Here is a 15,506-nt window from a genome sequence, read left to right as displayed (position 1 = left end):
AAGTAAGACACATCTCTTTCTAAAAATAAAAACTCGTTTTTGATAGGAGTATCTCAAGTATAAGAATCTATTGTAATTGAAGTAATGAAATGCTTTCTCCAATGTATCTTAAAGATAACAACCAAGTTTATTTTCAGAATATAATTTCTATTAAAAAGAACGAAAATATATAACTTTTTATAAATATTTTTATTATAAATTTTTGAATATATGATTTTGTGTATCTTGTCCGCTAAAACAACAATAATATTATAACAATTATTACGTTATTATTTGCTGTTACAGATAAGAGCAATAAGTAAAATTTAGAAATCGTAATTCTTCAAATTTGCATATTTTCTGAATGGAACTTTGTTTAAATAAAATTTTTAGTTTCAAATAAATACACCAAAAAAAATGTATACAAATTTTTGAGGAGAGAAGCCAAATTTTCCACAGAATAAAATTAAAAAATGTACTTTTAATATAGTGTTAACTGTCACCAAAAATATTTTTTATAAACTTTGAAGATAGATTCTTACTCAGCTTCTAAACTATACTACTATGCACAAGGCGAATAAATATCCATCGTAATTTCTATGTACTGAAATGAAGTAAATCGAATGACATTTTTTCGTATATTATTTAGCTTTTAAGCTTAGGTTTTAAGTTTTCTTCTATGTACCATTCCTATGTACACACAACTAAATTTGTCTCTATAGGATGCCTTTATAAGGCGTATGTATATGGTCAAAATAAACATAAACATGTTAATAAATATTTATTAATTATTTACCGCTTTTAGGTGCTTCTAGCGAACTTCCATCATCATCAAAATCAATTTCAGCAGTTTTATCACCAGTCGGTTGTAGTTTTTTATATCTTTTGCTTCGTAAAGTTGATTTTGGTTCAGCAGGGTTTGCACTTGTTGCTGTAAATGAGGCATTAGGGAAATTTTAGCGCCAGATTTTGAAGTTGACCTTTAAATGACCTTGAAAATTACGGTCAAGGACATGTTGAAGGTCATAGAAGAGTCAGTCCCTCAATACCCAACAACTTTTGTCTAAAACATTTTTTGATTCCATTGCACGTTATTTAGCTATATATATTAAAATGGGACACCCATCATAAATTTATAGAAATTCAAATAAAAAATCAACTCACTTTGTTCTTCGTTTTCTTCTTCTATTTTAATTTTTGATGCACAAATCCTGTTACTCTCAACCAAAATTAGCTGAAAATTATAAATAAAGCATCAAAAAATTGCGTAATTATACGTTTTAATTTTTAAATTAAAGAAGTGAATAAAACAATTTTATTTTAAATAAATTATTCTTACATTCTCTTTATTTTGTGAATGGATAGGTTCTCTGTCAGAGACGGGCCCGATGAGAGTCACAGACTTAGTCCGCAGTTCTTCATCCTCGAATGTGGCTTGTTTTGTTTTGACTCCTTCGGTGTCTTCAAAACAACAGATCCTGCGTCTGTTTTCTGCTTATCGCGTTGTTTTTCCGATTGCAGTGTCTGTGGCTTTACCTTTGGCGGCATCTCAAGAGGAATTACGGGTAGAGTGTGCCTATTAATGCTGTCTGAAATGAGAAAATAAAAAAATGCAACTATTAAAAGAATTTCAATGTTGTCAGAAATATTTACACAAACATTTTTTAAAATTATTGTAGTACTGATAATTGTATAATAAAGAGAAAAAAATACGCACCTTTGTTAAGATCATCTCTATTCGTCAAAGAATCTAGAAAAAATATTTTGATGAGTAGTATTTCTCTCATCAAATGACGTGAGAGTACATTTTAAGAATGTAATTTAAGAAAATAATGTATTTTAACCCTTTGAGGGGCAGCGTATCAACATATCGCGACCGTTTTCAGCTCAATCGCTCTCGTATAAACTTCTACATCATCATTAGTACTTAGGGTTTGTAATACTTTGATTGAAAATTTATTTATTTAATTATTTACAAACAATCAAGGACGGAAAATTTTCAATTTTTTCGAATAAATTCGGTCTTGGGCAGCGTTTTTAAGGTAATCTTATGAAAATTTGTATAAATGGATTGTTCAAAATGGCGGATCCAATATGGCTATTCTAACCTAAAATAGTCGCCATATTTTGAATATTCAAATTTTGATACTGGATTCGTGATCAGCGACCTAAAAAATCAATAGAAACATATTGATACCAATTGCAAGTCCAGTACAAAAATGTGGCCCTCAAAAATTAAGAAGTAAATTTTAAGAACAGATAGATAAAAAGTTTACCACTCAGTTCTAACTACGTAGAAAATATTACGGTTGAGAATGATGGTACCTCGTCCATTGTCTTATTAAATCCCGAACTGTTTCCTGTTTTCTCAGAAGATATTACGGTTGAGAATAATGGGACCTCGTCCATTGTCTTATTAAATCACGAACTTTTTCCTGTTTTTTCAGAAGATATTACAGTTGAGAATGATGGTACCTCGTCCATTGTCTCATCAAATTCCGAACTTTTTCCTCTTTTCTTAGTAGAAGCCAAATAAAAACCTGCAGAGGCATTCGAGTCGTTATCAATTAACTTATTTCTAATCGCAAGTCATTTGAAAACGCGACCGAAAACCGTGAAAATAGAGAAAAGCGCGAAAGTCGAGAGACAAAGCGTTTGGGCCGATTCGGAGAATCGCGGGCCATTCGGTGCCGTTGAGCGCGTGCTAGAGGGGAGAGAGAACGAGCGTGCGCGAGGCGCGCGGCGACGAGAGCCTTCGCTGACGCGGTGGCGCGAGAATTGACTCGAGAAAAAGAGATATCGAGAGCCTATGAGTGAATGCGCGAGTTGTCAATTAATTTTTGTGAATAAATAATAGAAAGGAGAATCGTTGTGTTTATTAATTTTGAATACCTCGGATAACCCGATTCGGGGAGATCTAACGGTTTCTCCTCCGAGATTCAGAAAGAGAAAATCGGAATGTTTTATGGAAATAACAGTGACCAGAATACGGGACCGCGTGCTCAAACATCATCCTCGCTAGAAAAATCTAATTTCCCCCCTAGTTGCACAATGTACTATATCTATCTAATTAAAACAGTTTTACAATCGTACAGTATTTAATTTTCTTTTTTTATTATGTTTCAAAAAAAGTATCCAGTAACCATTTTTTAATAATAGCTAAAAGGCAATAGCAGAATATAAAATAGTATATTGCATACCAAGGATTTTAAGTGTTATTTGAGACTGAGTATGGAGATTGTAGTAGGAATGAATATTATTTATTTGAATAAGGAATACGTACTCTTGCTTTTCGGCAGAATTAGTCTCTCTATTCTGACACGAGGTAAAGACATTCCCTTTATTAAATGGGTAGAATGACTAGGAAAACCAGCAAAATGTTCCTCTTCAATTGATTCTAGAAAAATTAAAATTAAATAATTATTATATTATAAAAAAACGTTATGCCGCGGCCACCGGTTCAAGAATTTTCTCCCTTGATTTCTCCCCCTAATTTACTTCCCGTTAATTCCTGCCCATCATTTACTTCCCCTTAATTCCTCTTCCTAAATTTCTCCCCCTTAGTTCCTCCCTTCATTTGCTCCCCCTGAATTCCTTTCTTTCATTAAATAATATGAATATAAAAATTTTCCGAGGATCTTCGTTCATTGTTTCGTTCCCCAAAATTTTAATATAAAATAACGTTATATTTCAAATTTAATTTTTTAAATTACTACCTTTCGTCTTAACAACTGTAAAAATAACAACACAATGAACAAGGATTTATCGTTCTATTCATTTTCTGCGATTCGTCGATGTTATTTTTTTTTTTTAATCTCTTTAACCAATCTTATAGAACTTATTTCTAAAAATTCTGTGTCTGAACAAAATAAAAACTGAAAGTTTTATCGCATAGCTATTCTTACTATGCTTTTACATTGTTATTCTTGAACCAGCGGCAGCGGCAGTGGCGGCGGCGATATGCTCTATTTATTATGTGTGACACGTCGATACCAATGGAAAAGAGTTACATGCTCACAAGGCGATATTGTCAATCCGATTCTAAAAATTGCACGCTTACAAGGCGATACTGTCAGCTAGATCAATGTCTTAGCATTCATACAGTTGACAGTATCGTTTGTTACTTAAGTAGCTTTAAAGTTCATATTTACATTTGAGAAATAGTTAATTCTCGTTCGCCACTTAGCTAAAAATTAACGTTTACAATGGGGGTTGGTGAGCGAAGTAAGCAGGGGGGGAACACCCCTAGTATTATTAATAAAATAATATGCTTGTGTGCAGATCAAAATTGTACCATTCGATACTATTGTAGAATGTGTTTTTCCATTGGTGAATGATGGATCCACCTCGAACTCTGTTTCAATTATAAGATTTTCGTCCTTTTTGTCTGTAGAAGCTAGAAAAATAAAATTTATGAACAATAATCAATTATTGCTTTCTCTTGAAGAAAATTTTGTAATAGTAAAATTTTTAGCTTCGCTTAAAACAGGTTAGAAATGCGTTTTGAGGTGTTTGCAGTTCGAATCACGGTTTTAGAAAATGTCTGCATGGATAGATGTGTGTGTGTGTGAAAGTGTGTGTGGGTGTGTGCGTGTGCGTGTGCGTGTGTGTGTTAATATGCGAATGCGTGTTTTTGTGCGTGTACGTATACCATCAGATTTCTGGAAGACCGAGGTCAATATCAATAAAATTTGATAGGTATTTCTGTTTTAGGATTTAAGATTTGGGGGAATTTCATTTTATTTCCACAATAATGGCCATTTTTATCTCTATTTTTTGATTTTTGAAAAAATATTTTTGCGTTTTTTAATTATATTATTCATGCAATGAATTTGGCAATACTGTATCAGGATTAGAATAAAATCACCTACTTTTCCCCGCTTGATTGTTTGAATTGACCATTATTATCTTCCACTTCTTTTAAACTAAATGTCATAACCCTATAAAAATCATGTTATATATGCAACTTACAAAAAGGATCGAAGCCAAAATCTAGGATACTGGAATCACTGTTTAGTTCCTCCAGCTTCGGTTGTTTATCATCTGAAAATTAAAAGTAATACAATATTTGGTTTGTGTCTTAGGAATAAAAATATGTTTTTGGGGTCACTAAATCCGAATCCGAGGTCGGTTTAACCCAGGCACATCAGGGCTTGTACATAACCTCAAAAAAAACACTCCAAAATCTACTAAAATCCACCGACTCTTACACTAAATTCGTAAAACCATAATCCTATAAACCCCTAACCCTATAACCTTATGATCCCATAATCCTATAAACCGCGAACCCCATTACTTTTTTATCCTATCACCTTATGACCCTATAACTCGATATTATATAGGTCATAGGGTTATGGAGTGATAAGGTTTTAGGAGTAGTGGTTGTGGGCACATAAGGCCACCGGGTTAGCGGTTTATAGGACTACGGGGTTATAAGGTTATAGGGTCTGGGGTTACAGGGTCATACGGTTAGATAGATAGATATATGTTTATTTCTGATTAACAAAAAATACGGTTAGATAGATAGATATACGTTTATTTCTGATTAACAAAAAATAAATAAATAAAAAAATTAATAAATACAATACAGCGAGGCAAGGACCTTCAACAAAAAGCGCTTTAAAGCCGCTGATCAGAGACAGAGTCATCACACATACGAGTATGCAAGTCGACATACATAAAATTAATGTAACAGATATGTGAACATTTTAAATAAGTATATACATTATCAAGTAAGAATAAAGTTGGATGCGGATAGGAACTTTCTCATCGCTGTCCTGAACGCATTCAGCGAAGGTACCCTCTTTACGTCACGAGGTAAGGCGTTCCAAAGCCTCGCTTCACGAGCCCTGAAAGAGCGGAGACCCACGTCCGTGCGAGAGCGAGGTACGACCAACTCTCTGCCCTCACCCCTGGCAGATGTACGAGCAGAGTTCTTAATAAAGAGGTCACAGAGGTAAGAAGGCCTCTTAATACAAATTATTTTATAAAGAAGCCACGAGGAGAAGTAATCCACACGCTGCTCCACAGTACGCAATCGGAACTTCACCCGGTGAGGGGTGATGTGATCGTACCTGCTGACCCCACAGATATAACGCACGCATGCATTTTGAAGGCGCTGCAATCTAACCCGAAGCTCCCCTGACACGTCAAGGTACACAAGCGAGCAGTAATCCAAATGAGGAATAATAAGGGCCTTCGCTAGCTGTTTGAGCAGGGCCTCGGTGGTACAAGCACGAAAAAATTTCAAGCCGTAAAGTGCGCGATTAGCTCGCTTCGTGATACACTCGACGTGGGGCTTCCAGGAGAGCTTGGAGTCCATGACCACTCCGAGGTTCTTCACCGTGTTAGAAAAGGGGACCAGAGCCCCAGTTCCCATCTCCATGCCCGGAAGACCAAGGCCGTTCAGTATATTAACGTTGTAATCAGATCCAAAGAAAATAGCCTTAGTCTTCAGAACGTTCAGATGGAGGCCAGAGGCCCCCGCCCACGCCGACACTGCTCTAGCTGCATCCGCCAAGCGCGCGATACCAAGGTCAAACTCAGACGTCTCCACCTGCGTGTAAATTTGGAGGTCGTCTGCATAAAGCAGATGCTTGATGTGACTGGTGTCTAGTGTCTCCGCGATGTTGTTTATGTAGAGACTGAAGAGAACGGAGCCCTGCGGAACCCCAAGATTGGTTGAAAGCCAGTCGGACTGTCCGAGGGACTTAGTAACAACTTTTTGTTGCCTGTCAAAGATATAAGACTTAATCCACAGGACCACACTTCTGGAAAACCCCAACTCAATCAGTCTACGAAGCAATCTGGTAGGAGAGGTGGCGTCGAAGGCTTTGCTACAGTCAAACAAGAGAAGAAACGTCACAAGTTTCGAAAATTTTTTATTTTTACTAGCGTCAAGTACTTCGACACCATCAATGCCGCGGCGAATATCCTCCGTGAGCTTAAGCAACGCGGTCTGAGTGCTGTGGAAACGCCTGAAGCCTGCCTGGAGTGGATTCAGGATGTCGTTTGATTCGAGAAACTCCATGAGTTGTGAGTGGACGATTTTCTCAAGGACCTTCAACAAAAAGCTCAAGATGGTCTTCTTCAGGGGCACTAAGTGAGCCCTCTTCCAAGCGCCTGGAAAAACACCGCACGAGAGAGAGAGAGTAATTAAATAAGTTGACGAGTCTCGGGCCGATAATAGGGACTTGGCTATAACCCCAAGTGGGATGCCATCCTCACCCGCAGCGCGCGAGGAGAAATGGGAGACGGCGAGGACTACATCCGCGATAGAAACAGCTCGAAAAACAAAGACATCCTCAGAGTCTGATGTCGCAATATCCTCCAATTCCCTCGCGCACTCCGAGTCGGAGACCGACATGCCGGCGAAGTGAGAATTGAGCTCCTGCGGGGTGAAATCGTGCAACTCCTCCTTAGTAGAGGGCAAAAGGCCGAGAGCGCGCAACTCCTTCCAAATACCTTTTTTATCGGCTAATGCCTTGAAAATTCTGTTCTATAAAAAGGAGTTACGCGCCTGCTCAGTCCGAGTCTCAGCCTCACTCGCCAGTCGAAGATACTCCCCACAGAGGTCGCCAAGCCTCGTCCTACCGTAGCGCCTTCGCACCTCGTCATGCTTTCTATAAAGGAATCGTCCACCTACGAGGGATGCAGCCTACGCTTGGGCGCAAACGTCCTCAGAGGAGCAACGTATCCAGTGTTAAAGCGCGTGAAAGCGGCCTTCACTCTCACAAATTTAGCGGTTAAGGCCACGCTGAATAGGCGCACGGTCAGAGGAGGCGGATGGCAGACCCCATAACCTTAAACGGTTATGGGGTCATAAGGTTATAGGGTTAGGGGTTTATAGGATTATGGTTTTACAAATTTAGTTTAAGGGTCGATGGGTTATAAAATCGTTTAGGATTATCGGGTCTAACTATTTTATTAGATTTTGGAGTGTTTTTTGAGGTTATGGACAAACGCTGACGTACCATAAATAAAATAAAATTTACCTTTTATTGAGAACGCTCCTTGCTTGTTTACCTCACAAGTATGGCATTCGCATTTACTATTTTTTTTTTTTTTTTTTTTTTTTGATTAAAATAATTTTGGCCATAAAAGGCAAATAACTCTTCTCCCTTTTTGATTTTTCTGAGAGTACGAATTCTAAGCGAATTTATACTTAGACTTTCATATTTGCAGTTCGGATCACAATCGTGATTCAGTAGTGACGCTGATCCAATAAATTTATTTATTTATTTATTTATCCAGAGTAAGTACAATAGATTAAAATACATCGATTATACAAAAACATTACATAAAAGTAATCCAGCAGAGGAAAATTTCCTGTTTGCCGGTCCGGAATACAAAATGACTTAATAAAACTAAATCTTAAAACTAAAATGTGTAGTTGCTCCGCCGTGTTTGAAATCCAGTAGTACAATCTACCAGAACAACCCAGCGTTGCAAGTCTTCTTTCAAATCTTCTCATTCACCAATATCTCACTAGCATAGATCTTGCTGTCGTGAAACTCTAAATTGACGCATTTCTGCTCCTTGCAAAAATGATCCTCTCCGTGCTATTAAGCCTTGCAGGACATGTAAGACCAACAGCACAAGTTACTCTATAATGTGGGAACATTTCTTTATGTTGATTTGCAGAGTCACATTTGCACGGCGCTGTGAAAACTATCTCGTCTATAATTACGATGTCTTTATGTGGTGGCTGTCTTTCTAGCTTATCCATCGAGTTTGTGAATATTTGCTTTCCCCTCATTCCTCTGTCGAGATAAAATATTGCTTTATTTGATCCTAGGTAGTTAAGATCACCATATGACATGCGAATATTGTTTGACTGCAATATAGGCTGTCCAGGTGCTGCCGCCACCTCTGATAGTAAAGCTTTCGTATTATTGTTCTCAACCATTTTATCAATCTCAGTGAATACTGATTCGATTGATTTTTTTATCTCCTTAATATGTTTTATACTATCATCTTCTACCTTTTGCTCCTGTTTAACAAAATGTATGTGTTTTGTAATAGAGGGTTTGGGTACGTCACAATTTTCACAGTTTTCTGCCAGCATAAGTTGTTTGTTTTGTTTCTCTGCATTTCCTAGAGTAGACTTGAAAACCTTATCTTTCGTTGTTGTAGTCCTAATAATCTGTTTCTTTTCTGTTTTGAGTTTCCACGTGTTTATAATCTGATTTGCTATCTGCTCGATAGCTCTTTTATTTTCTGAAGTTAGGTTATTCATTTTCTTCCAATTGTAGTTAGATATTCGACGATGAGAGCGATTATGGTGCAGTATACAAATGTTATTTGCGCATATGTATGTTCGTATGTTAAGCTTCAATTTATCAAATGGACTTCCACTGTAAGATATGCATATTCAATAATTTTCTTTGTTAGAGGTAGTGAAAATTCCTTATTTTGTATATTTTTGCAGTTAGGTTGTATATGTTGTTCTAGACAACACTTCGAGTTAAAAAAGTAATTTATTCTTCGACAATCAATTTTTGTTGTTATGGATGAATTAGTTTTATTTTGCATTATGGGCTGTTTTCTTTGATCCACTTTTTAATTTTATCCTTTCTGATGTTGTTATTTGTTAAATCCTTAAGTTCTTTTGGTAATTTGTTGAAGGTTGTTAAAGCTCTTATATAGCTATTTTTTATGCTTATCTTTCTGCGACGTTTGGGAATTTGTATACTTTTGTGCCTAGTGGTTTTATCTAAATTTAAATAGTTATCCTGTAGTTCTATATAATGGTACATCAGTGATTCATATGTGAAAGTTTGTTCCAAATTAAGTGGTTGATCAGCAACTAAGAATTTATTCTTGTTTACTATTTTGAGTAGTTTGTTCTGTAGACTTTGAAGACATCCAATTGTGCTTGTATATGCACCACTCCAGGCTATGATGCCATAAGAGGTGATGCTATAAAACAGTGCATAATATAGCATTTTCAAATTCTCGGTAGACATAATTCTTGAAAGCTTGTAAAACAAAAAAGTTCAATATTTAGTTTTGTTAAATATGTAGTTAATATGAATATCCCATTTGATGTTGCTGTCGAAAATAACGCCGAGATATTTAGCGTCATCAACTCGTTTTATTTGTTTACCATGAATATTTATGTTTAGATTTTTTGGGATACTAGTAGCGGTATTACCAAATTCTACGTATACAGTTTTTTCTGTATTAAGTGACAATTTATTTAATGCTAGCCAGTTGGCTATATTGTCAAGGTGGTTATTCATTTTTGCTTCAACCTCTTGCCAATCATTACCTGCAGTTATAACTGCGGTGTCATCAGCAAAAGATAAAATTGTGTTGTTTGGCATTGTAACTAGTAAATCATTGATGTAGATGATAAAGAGTAATGGCCCAAGAATAGTACCTTGAGGTACACCCATGCTTAGAGTATTGAAATGGCTTACTTTGTTATTTACTTTTACCCTTTGTTTTCTGTTGCTTAGGTAATTTTTTATAAGTTCATGACTGATTCCTCTAATTCCATAGTTATATAGCTTGTCAAGGAGAATTTGATGGTCCACCGTATCAAACGCCTTGGCAAGATCAAGGAAAGTGATTGCGATAGGACTGCTTTTGTCAAGTTGATTATAAATCTGATTTGTTATTTGGTAGAGGGCATCTTTAGTACTTCTGTTTTTCCTAAAACCAAATTGCTTATCTGAGAACAAGCTACATTCATCAAAGAAATTTAGTATACGTTTATGTAGCAATTTTTCGAAAATTTTTGCAATATTAGATATTAGCGAAATTGGTCTGTAATTGTTTAGTAGATATTTTTCTTTAGCTTTGTGTAAAGGAATAATTTCTGCAATTTTTGAGCTTCTGGCCATATTGCCTTTTCCAAACTCAGATTTATTATGTGAAGCAGAGGATCACAAATATACTCGTGTATTGTTTTTAAAGTCAGAGTATTGATGCCATCAATTCCACCATTTTTATTTTTCATATTATTAATTATTTCATGTATTTCTTTATAGCTTGTTGGGTGTATAAAAATACTTTTTTTGTTCATGCTTGGCATCTTTATTTTCTCATTCTTTGGCATATTTATTTTGCCTTGTAACTGCTTACCTATGTCGCAAAAGAAGTTGTTCATATGTCCGGCCATCTCATTTGCATCAGTGATTTTTTTGTTGTTATTTATAATATAATTAATGTTATTGCACTTTTTAGGATTCTTACCGATTTTATTATTAATAATTTTCCACAAATTCCTTTGATTGCACATATGCATTTCTATCTGTTTTTTATCAAATTCTTCTTTTGCTTTGTATATAATTCCATTAAGTATTTTGACATAATATTATATGCTTCTTTTTTTGTTAGATTACTAGGATCACTTTTCCATATTTTATACAGTTCCTCTTTTTTATTGCACGATATCGTTATTGCTGTCGTTATCCAGTCTTTTCTTGGTTTCATTTTATTGTGATTATTCTTTCGCACTTTATATACAGCCTTTTTTGTGCACGTTTCGATTTTTAGAATTAGGTCATTTAATGCCAGATTTTGATCTGACATTAATAAGATGTCTGACCAATTTACCCTTTCTGCAGCTTTCCTTAGCTTGTTGTAATTTATCGTTTTATGTTTTTCATGACTAGAATTCTTTTTAATGCCCTTTAGCGATATCATTATTTGGTAACGATCATTGAAAGGGACACTGAGTGTGAAAGTTTTGTATTTTATCTTGCTTAGCTTAATAAAGAAATTGTCTATGCAAGAGCCCTTATTTATATTAGTAGTCCATGGTCTAGTTATGCTGGTTATTCCCTGGTAATACCCATTCTCTAGAAATACTTGTAAGAATTCCTGGTCTACCACATCTTGATTTAAAATATCGCAATTAAAATCTCCTATTATTAAGTTATTTTTATATTTCTTGTTTTATAAGGTTTTTGATGTTTAAAAAAATTCTGTTTTGTGCATATCATGCGATCTATAAATTGCTGATAATATTATTTCTTTATTATTTGTTAAAGTAATTGTAGAGTTGATAATCTTGAGATTGTTTATTTGAGTAATTTCTGTTGTTTCAATTATGTTTTCACTTATGTATATAGCTACTCCATCTGATTTATTTATTCTACTATCATTGTAGTACATTTTATAGCCTTTTATATTAAAAATTTCATATTTTTCAAGATTCCAAGTTTCAGTACAAACAATAATACACGGTTTTACTTCTAGGCTGTTTAAAAAAACAAGTAGTTTGTTATAATTTGCATTTAAGCTTCTTATATTAATACACAAAATTATTTCTTTATCATTTAACAAGTGCCTATTTAACATGTTTATATTATCAAAATTGTATTCTTGATTAACGATATCCTTTTGAAAGTCTATATCCATTACCTTTTCTTAGTATTCTTGGATGGTACTGTTTGTATGGGCGATGTTAATGACCCTGCTGATGTAGCACTTGCTAATCTTGTTCTTGTACGTGTTACCATTTGTCGCGAAAATGTGCGCTCTACTTTACCGAAGAATTTTTGGTGAGTAGGCTGAATTGGATAGTCTGTCATTTCATTGAATTTTTTTATTTTATGTTTTAGAACTTCACAATTATCACTATCTATGGCACTATGATTGATGTTGTAATTTGTCTTATATTTTTTATTGCTAAATTCACAGTTTGGACACTTATTTGTTTCATTATTGCACTGAGCAGCTGGGTGATCTCCCGCGCATTGGTAACACGTGGCTTGGTTCCTACAGTTTTTGCCACTATGACCAAATCTAGCACATTTGTAGCATGGATTTGTATTTATGATGTCAAAAATTCTACAATTTTGATATCCAATGAATAATCTGTTTTTGTTTTCTTTTATATGTTTATAAATCGCTGGTGTAACTTCTAGTATTGCACACATGGTTTTAGATTTCACGTTTTCGTACATATATAAAACTTTGCACTTTTCATAAAAATCACTGAAATTTCTGTGATTAATATCTTGTTCAAAATCTCTATCATTATTATAAACTTTGTCTATATATAGGAAGTCAGGAGCCGGAGGAAAGGAGAAGTCCTTTATCTTCCTAACTAAGCTTCTTTATTCGTAGGTGCTCTCCGGTGTGATTCGTGTCGTGGTCGGGACGGAACTGAGCTCGGCGCTCTCTCGCGGCGTGAGCTGCTCTCCCTCTCTCTCGGCGGTCGGTTGTGCCGCCACCTCTCGGTGGGGCACCCACAATACTCCCCCCGAAGGAAGAAAAAAATGAGAAGCATTTTTTGTTGATTGAGTTTAAGTATAGTTGCGAGAGAGAAGATTTACAAAATTTGCGACGTGTTACAAAATGTTATGAATGCTGGTTGTCAGGTACCGGAGAGAGATTACAAAAAATTTTTGGGATTACATTGGTCTTGATGATAGTTCTCACTGTGTGAGATTTGCGCTTTACAAGATAACGTAGTTAATAATTAGAATCACAAAGTGTTGATTGTACAAGTATTTTCTTGTAGTGTAACGTAATATAATACAATATTTGTATTGATGGTTTCGCTCTATCTGACTTCGTGCGCTTCGGTTAGCGGTGATACAAAAGAATGTATTATAAACGAAAGAATATAATACAGAATTTTCTGCTTTTATTTTAAGAACTAGGTCAAATTTGGTCGCTAAATCGGTATTTCAGGTTTGAAGGTTCTGACCTTCGGCCTTGCCGCAAATGAGACTCGGTACCTCTTTATTTGACTGAGTCGAATCAATGTTTCTATTTCGTCGTAGAATGTTCGGCACAAACTTCGTACGTTTGGGAACGGGAGGTTGAGGTGTGGGAGTCGGTAGATCCGGTGGATCGATGGTAGGCGGAGTAGGAGGTGCGGGAGGTGTGTCATCTGCTGGACGCTGCGTTGGTTCGGGAATTTTGATCGGTTCAGGCGTTTTGTCAGCCTTAGTACCGTCAGGATCCTCTTGAATTATGAATGCAGGCTTCAAGCGTTGAAGTGATGCTGTCTTCTGTGTGCCTTTGACTTCAATGATGAACGTCTGGTTCTCTATGTTGCGAGAAATGACCTTGTGCGGGCCAGTGTAGGGCCGTGTCAATGCTGGTTTGATCGGAAGAGCCATACCACGCCTGGGAGAAAGCGGCCCGCAGATCATCAATTTACCAGCTCAAAGGCAAAGAGAACTGAGTCGGGATCACGAGCACTAGTGACAGCGGCGACAAATGTTTGCGCTCAATGCCAGGAAGATCACGCCCTGTACCGATGTCCAGTTTTTTCGAAACTTAGCACGCAACAGCGTTGGGACTCCGTAAAAAGGAAGGATCTTTGCCGCAATTGCCTGCGAAAGCTTATCGGTGACTGTACACTTTCTCGGTACAAACAATGCGAACGGTTTCATCACACGCTACTCCACGCGACGAAACCGAATTCGGCGCCCACGATCAAGACCGATTCGACTAATAACGTCAATTCGGTGTCCACCGAAGGCGCGCAATGACTTACCGCCGGAGTATTTAATACCAGGTCGCAAGCGCTCGGCTCCCAACTGATGATGAGTGCAATTGTGCGCGTGAGGAATGCCGACGGGAATTCGTTGAAGCTCGCGCACTTCTAGATACCTGTGCCACAGCACACTTCATCACCACTGATTTCGCGCGCAAGCTAAAATTGCCAATGCGCACATGTTCGATTCCTATCGGCGCAATAAACGAGATGCAAACTACTTCGGAAAGTAGCATCGAAGTGAAATTCCGCTCTTTACACAGTAACTTTGAAAAGGACTTAACTTTTCTCACGGTTCCTAGAATCACGGATATGACACCCGATGAGCCGTTTCCTCGCGAGTTAGTCGAAATTCCTGCCAACCTACGGTTATCTGATCCGCAGTTCCACACGCCTCGACCAGTCGACATGCTCGTAGGTTCAGGAGCAACTTTATCCCTGCTCTCAGTCGGGCAAATCAATCTCTCCCGGAACGGCTGCGACTTGTATTTACAAAAGATGCAGCTGGGATGGGTGGAAGTAGGCGGCATTAATGACGCGAATAACTTCACAGCGGCGTGTAATTTAACTGAATTGCGCAATCTGATGGAATGGTTTTGGGCTATAGATGACATTTCCAACGGACCGAACGAAGCGACGGCCGCCGAGGCTTGCGAATCGCATTACAAGAAAACTACGATCCAAAATGCGGACGGGCGATACGTAGTGCGATTATTTTTCCACAACGGCTAGCCCGTTTTCGGTGACACACGAACGCGAGCCCTGGAAAGAAAGTTCGCTAAGAAACCGGGTTTAAAAATTGATTACGGTAAAGTTATGCAAGAATACATCGATTTAGGACATATGACATTGGTGTATGATGAGAGCTTAGATGGTTATTACTTGCCTCATCACGAGATTCTGAGACTTCTCAGCGCCACAACTAAGATTCGTGTAGTATTCGACGCTTCGGCAAAGTCAAGCCTAAGCTTCTCGCTTAACGACGTTTTGCTAGCCGGTCCCACTGTACAAGACAAATTTTTCGCTCATTTAGTTAGGTTTTGATCGCACGTCTACGTTT

General features: G+C 36.9%; 2 protein-coding genes across 4 annotated transcripts in view; one reads left to right on the top strand and one right to left on the bottom strand.

The window, feature by feature from the left end:
• Nucleotides 1-1,839, bottom strand: part of LOC100114548 (mucin-17) — an 85,046-nt gene extending 83,207 nt beyond the window's left edge. For 2 of the 3 annotated variants that reach the window (XM_032601304.1, XM_032601301.1), the window contains exons 1-5: nt 1,824-1,839; nt 1,697-1,729; nt 1,319-1,568; nt 1,144-1,213; nt 776-910 (exon numbers count right to left, since the gene is read on the bottom strand). The gene's annotated coding sequence lies outside the window, so the exon portion shown is untranslated. Of the gene's footprint in view, nt 1-775; nt 964-1,143; nt 1,214-1,318; nt 1,569-1,696; nt 1,730-1,823 lie in introns of those variants that run through there. The other variant, XM_032601302.1, reaches the window with a different exon arrangement.
• A 12,817-nt stretch (nt 1,840-14,656) lies between these two features.
• On the top strand, nt 14,657-15,178 carry LOC103318179. The gene has a single exon (XM_008219817.1). It carries the CDS (start codon nt 14,657-14,659, stop codon nt 15,176-15,178), a length of 522 nt encoding a protein of 173 aa, XP_008218039.1.
• Nucleotides 15,179-15,506: the final 328 nt, after the last annotated feature.

The sequence above is a fragment of the Nasonia vitripennis genome (genome assembly GCF_009193385.2).
Source record: "Nasonia vitripennis strain AsymCx chromosome 1 unlocalized genomic scaffold, Nvit_psr_1.1 chr1_random0005, whole genome shotgun sequence".
NCBI lineage: Eukaryota > Metazoa > Arthropoda > Insecta > Hymenoptera > Pteromalidae > Nasonia > Nasonia vitripennis.
Note: the sequence above shows the minus strand (reverse complement) of the source record. Positions and strands in the feature narration are given on the sequence as shown.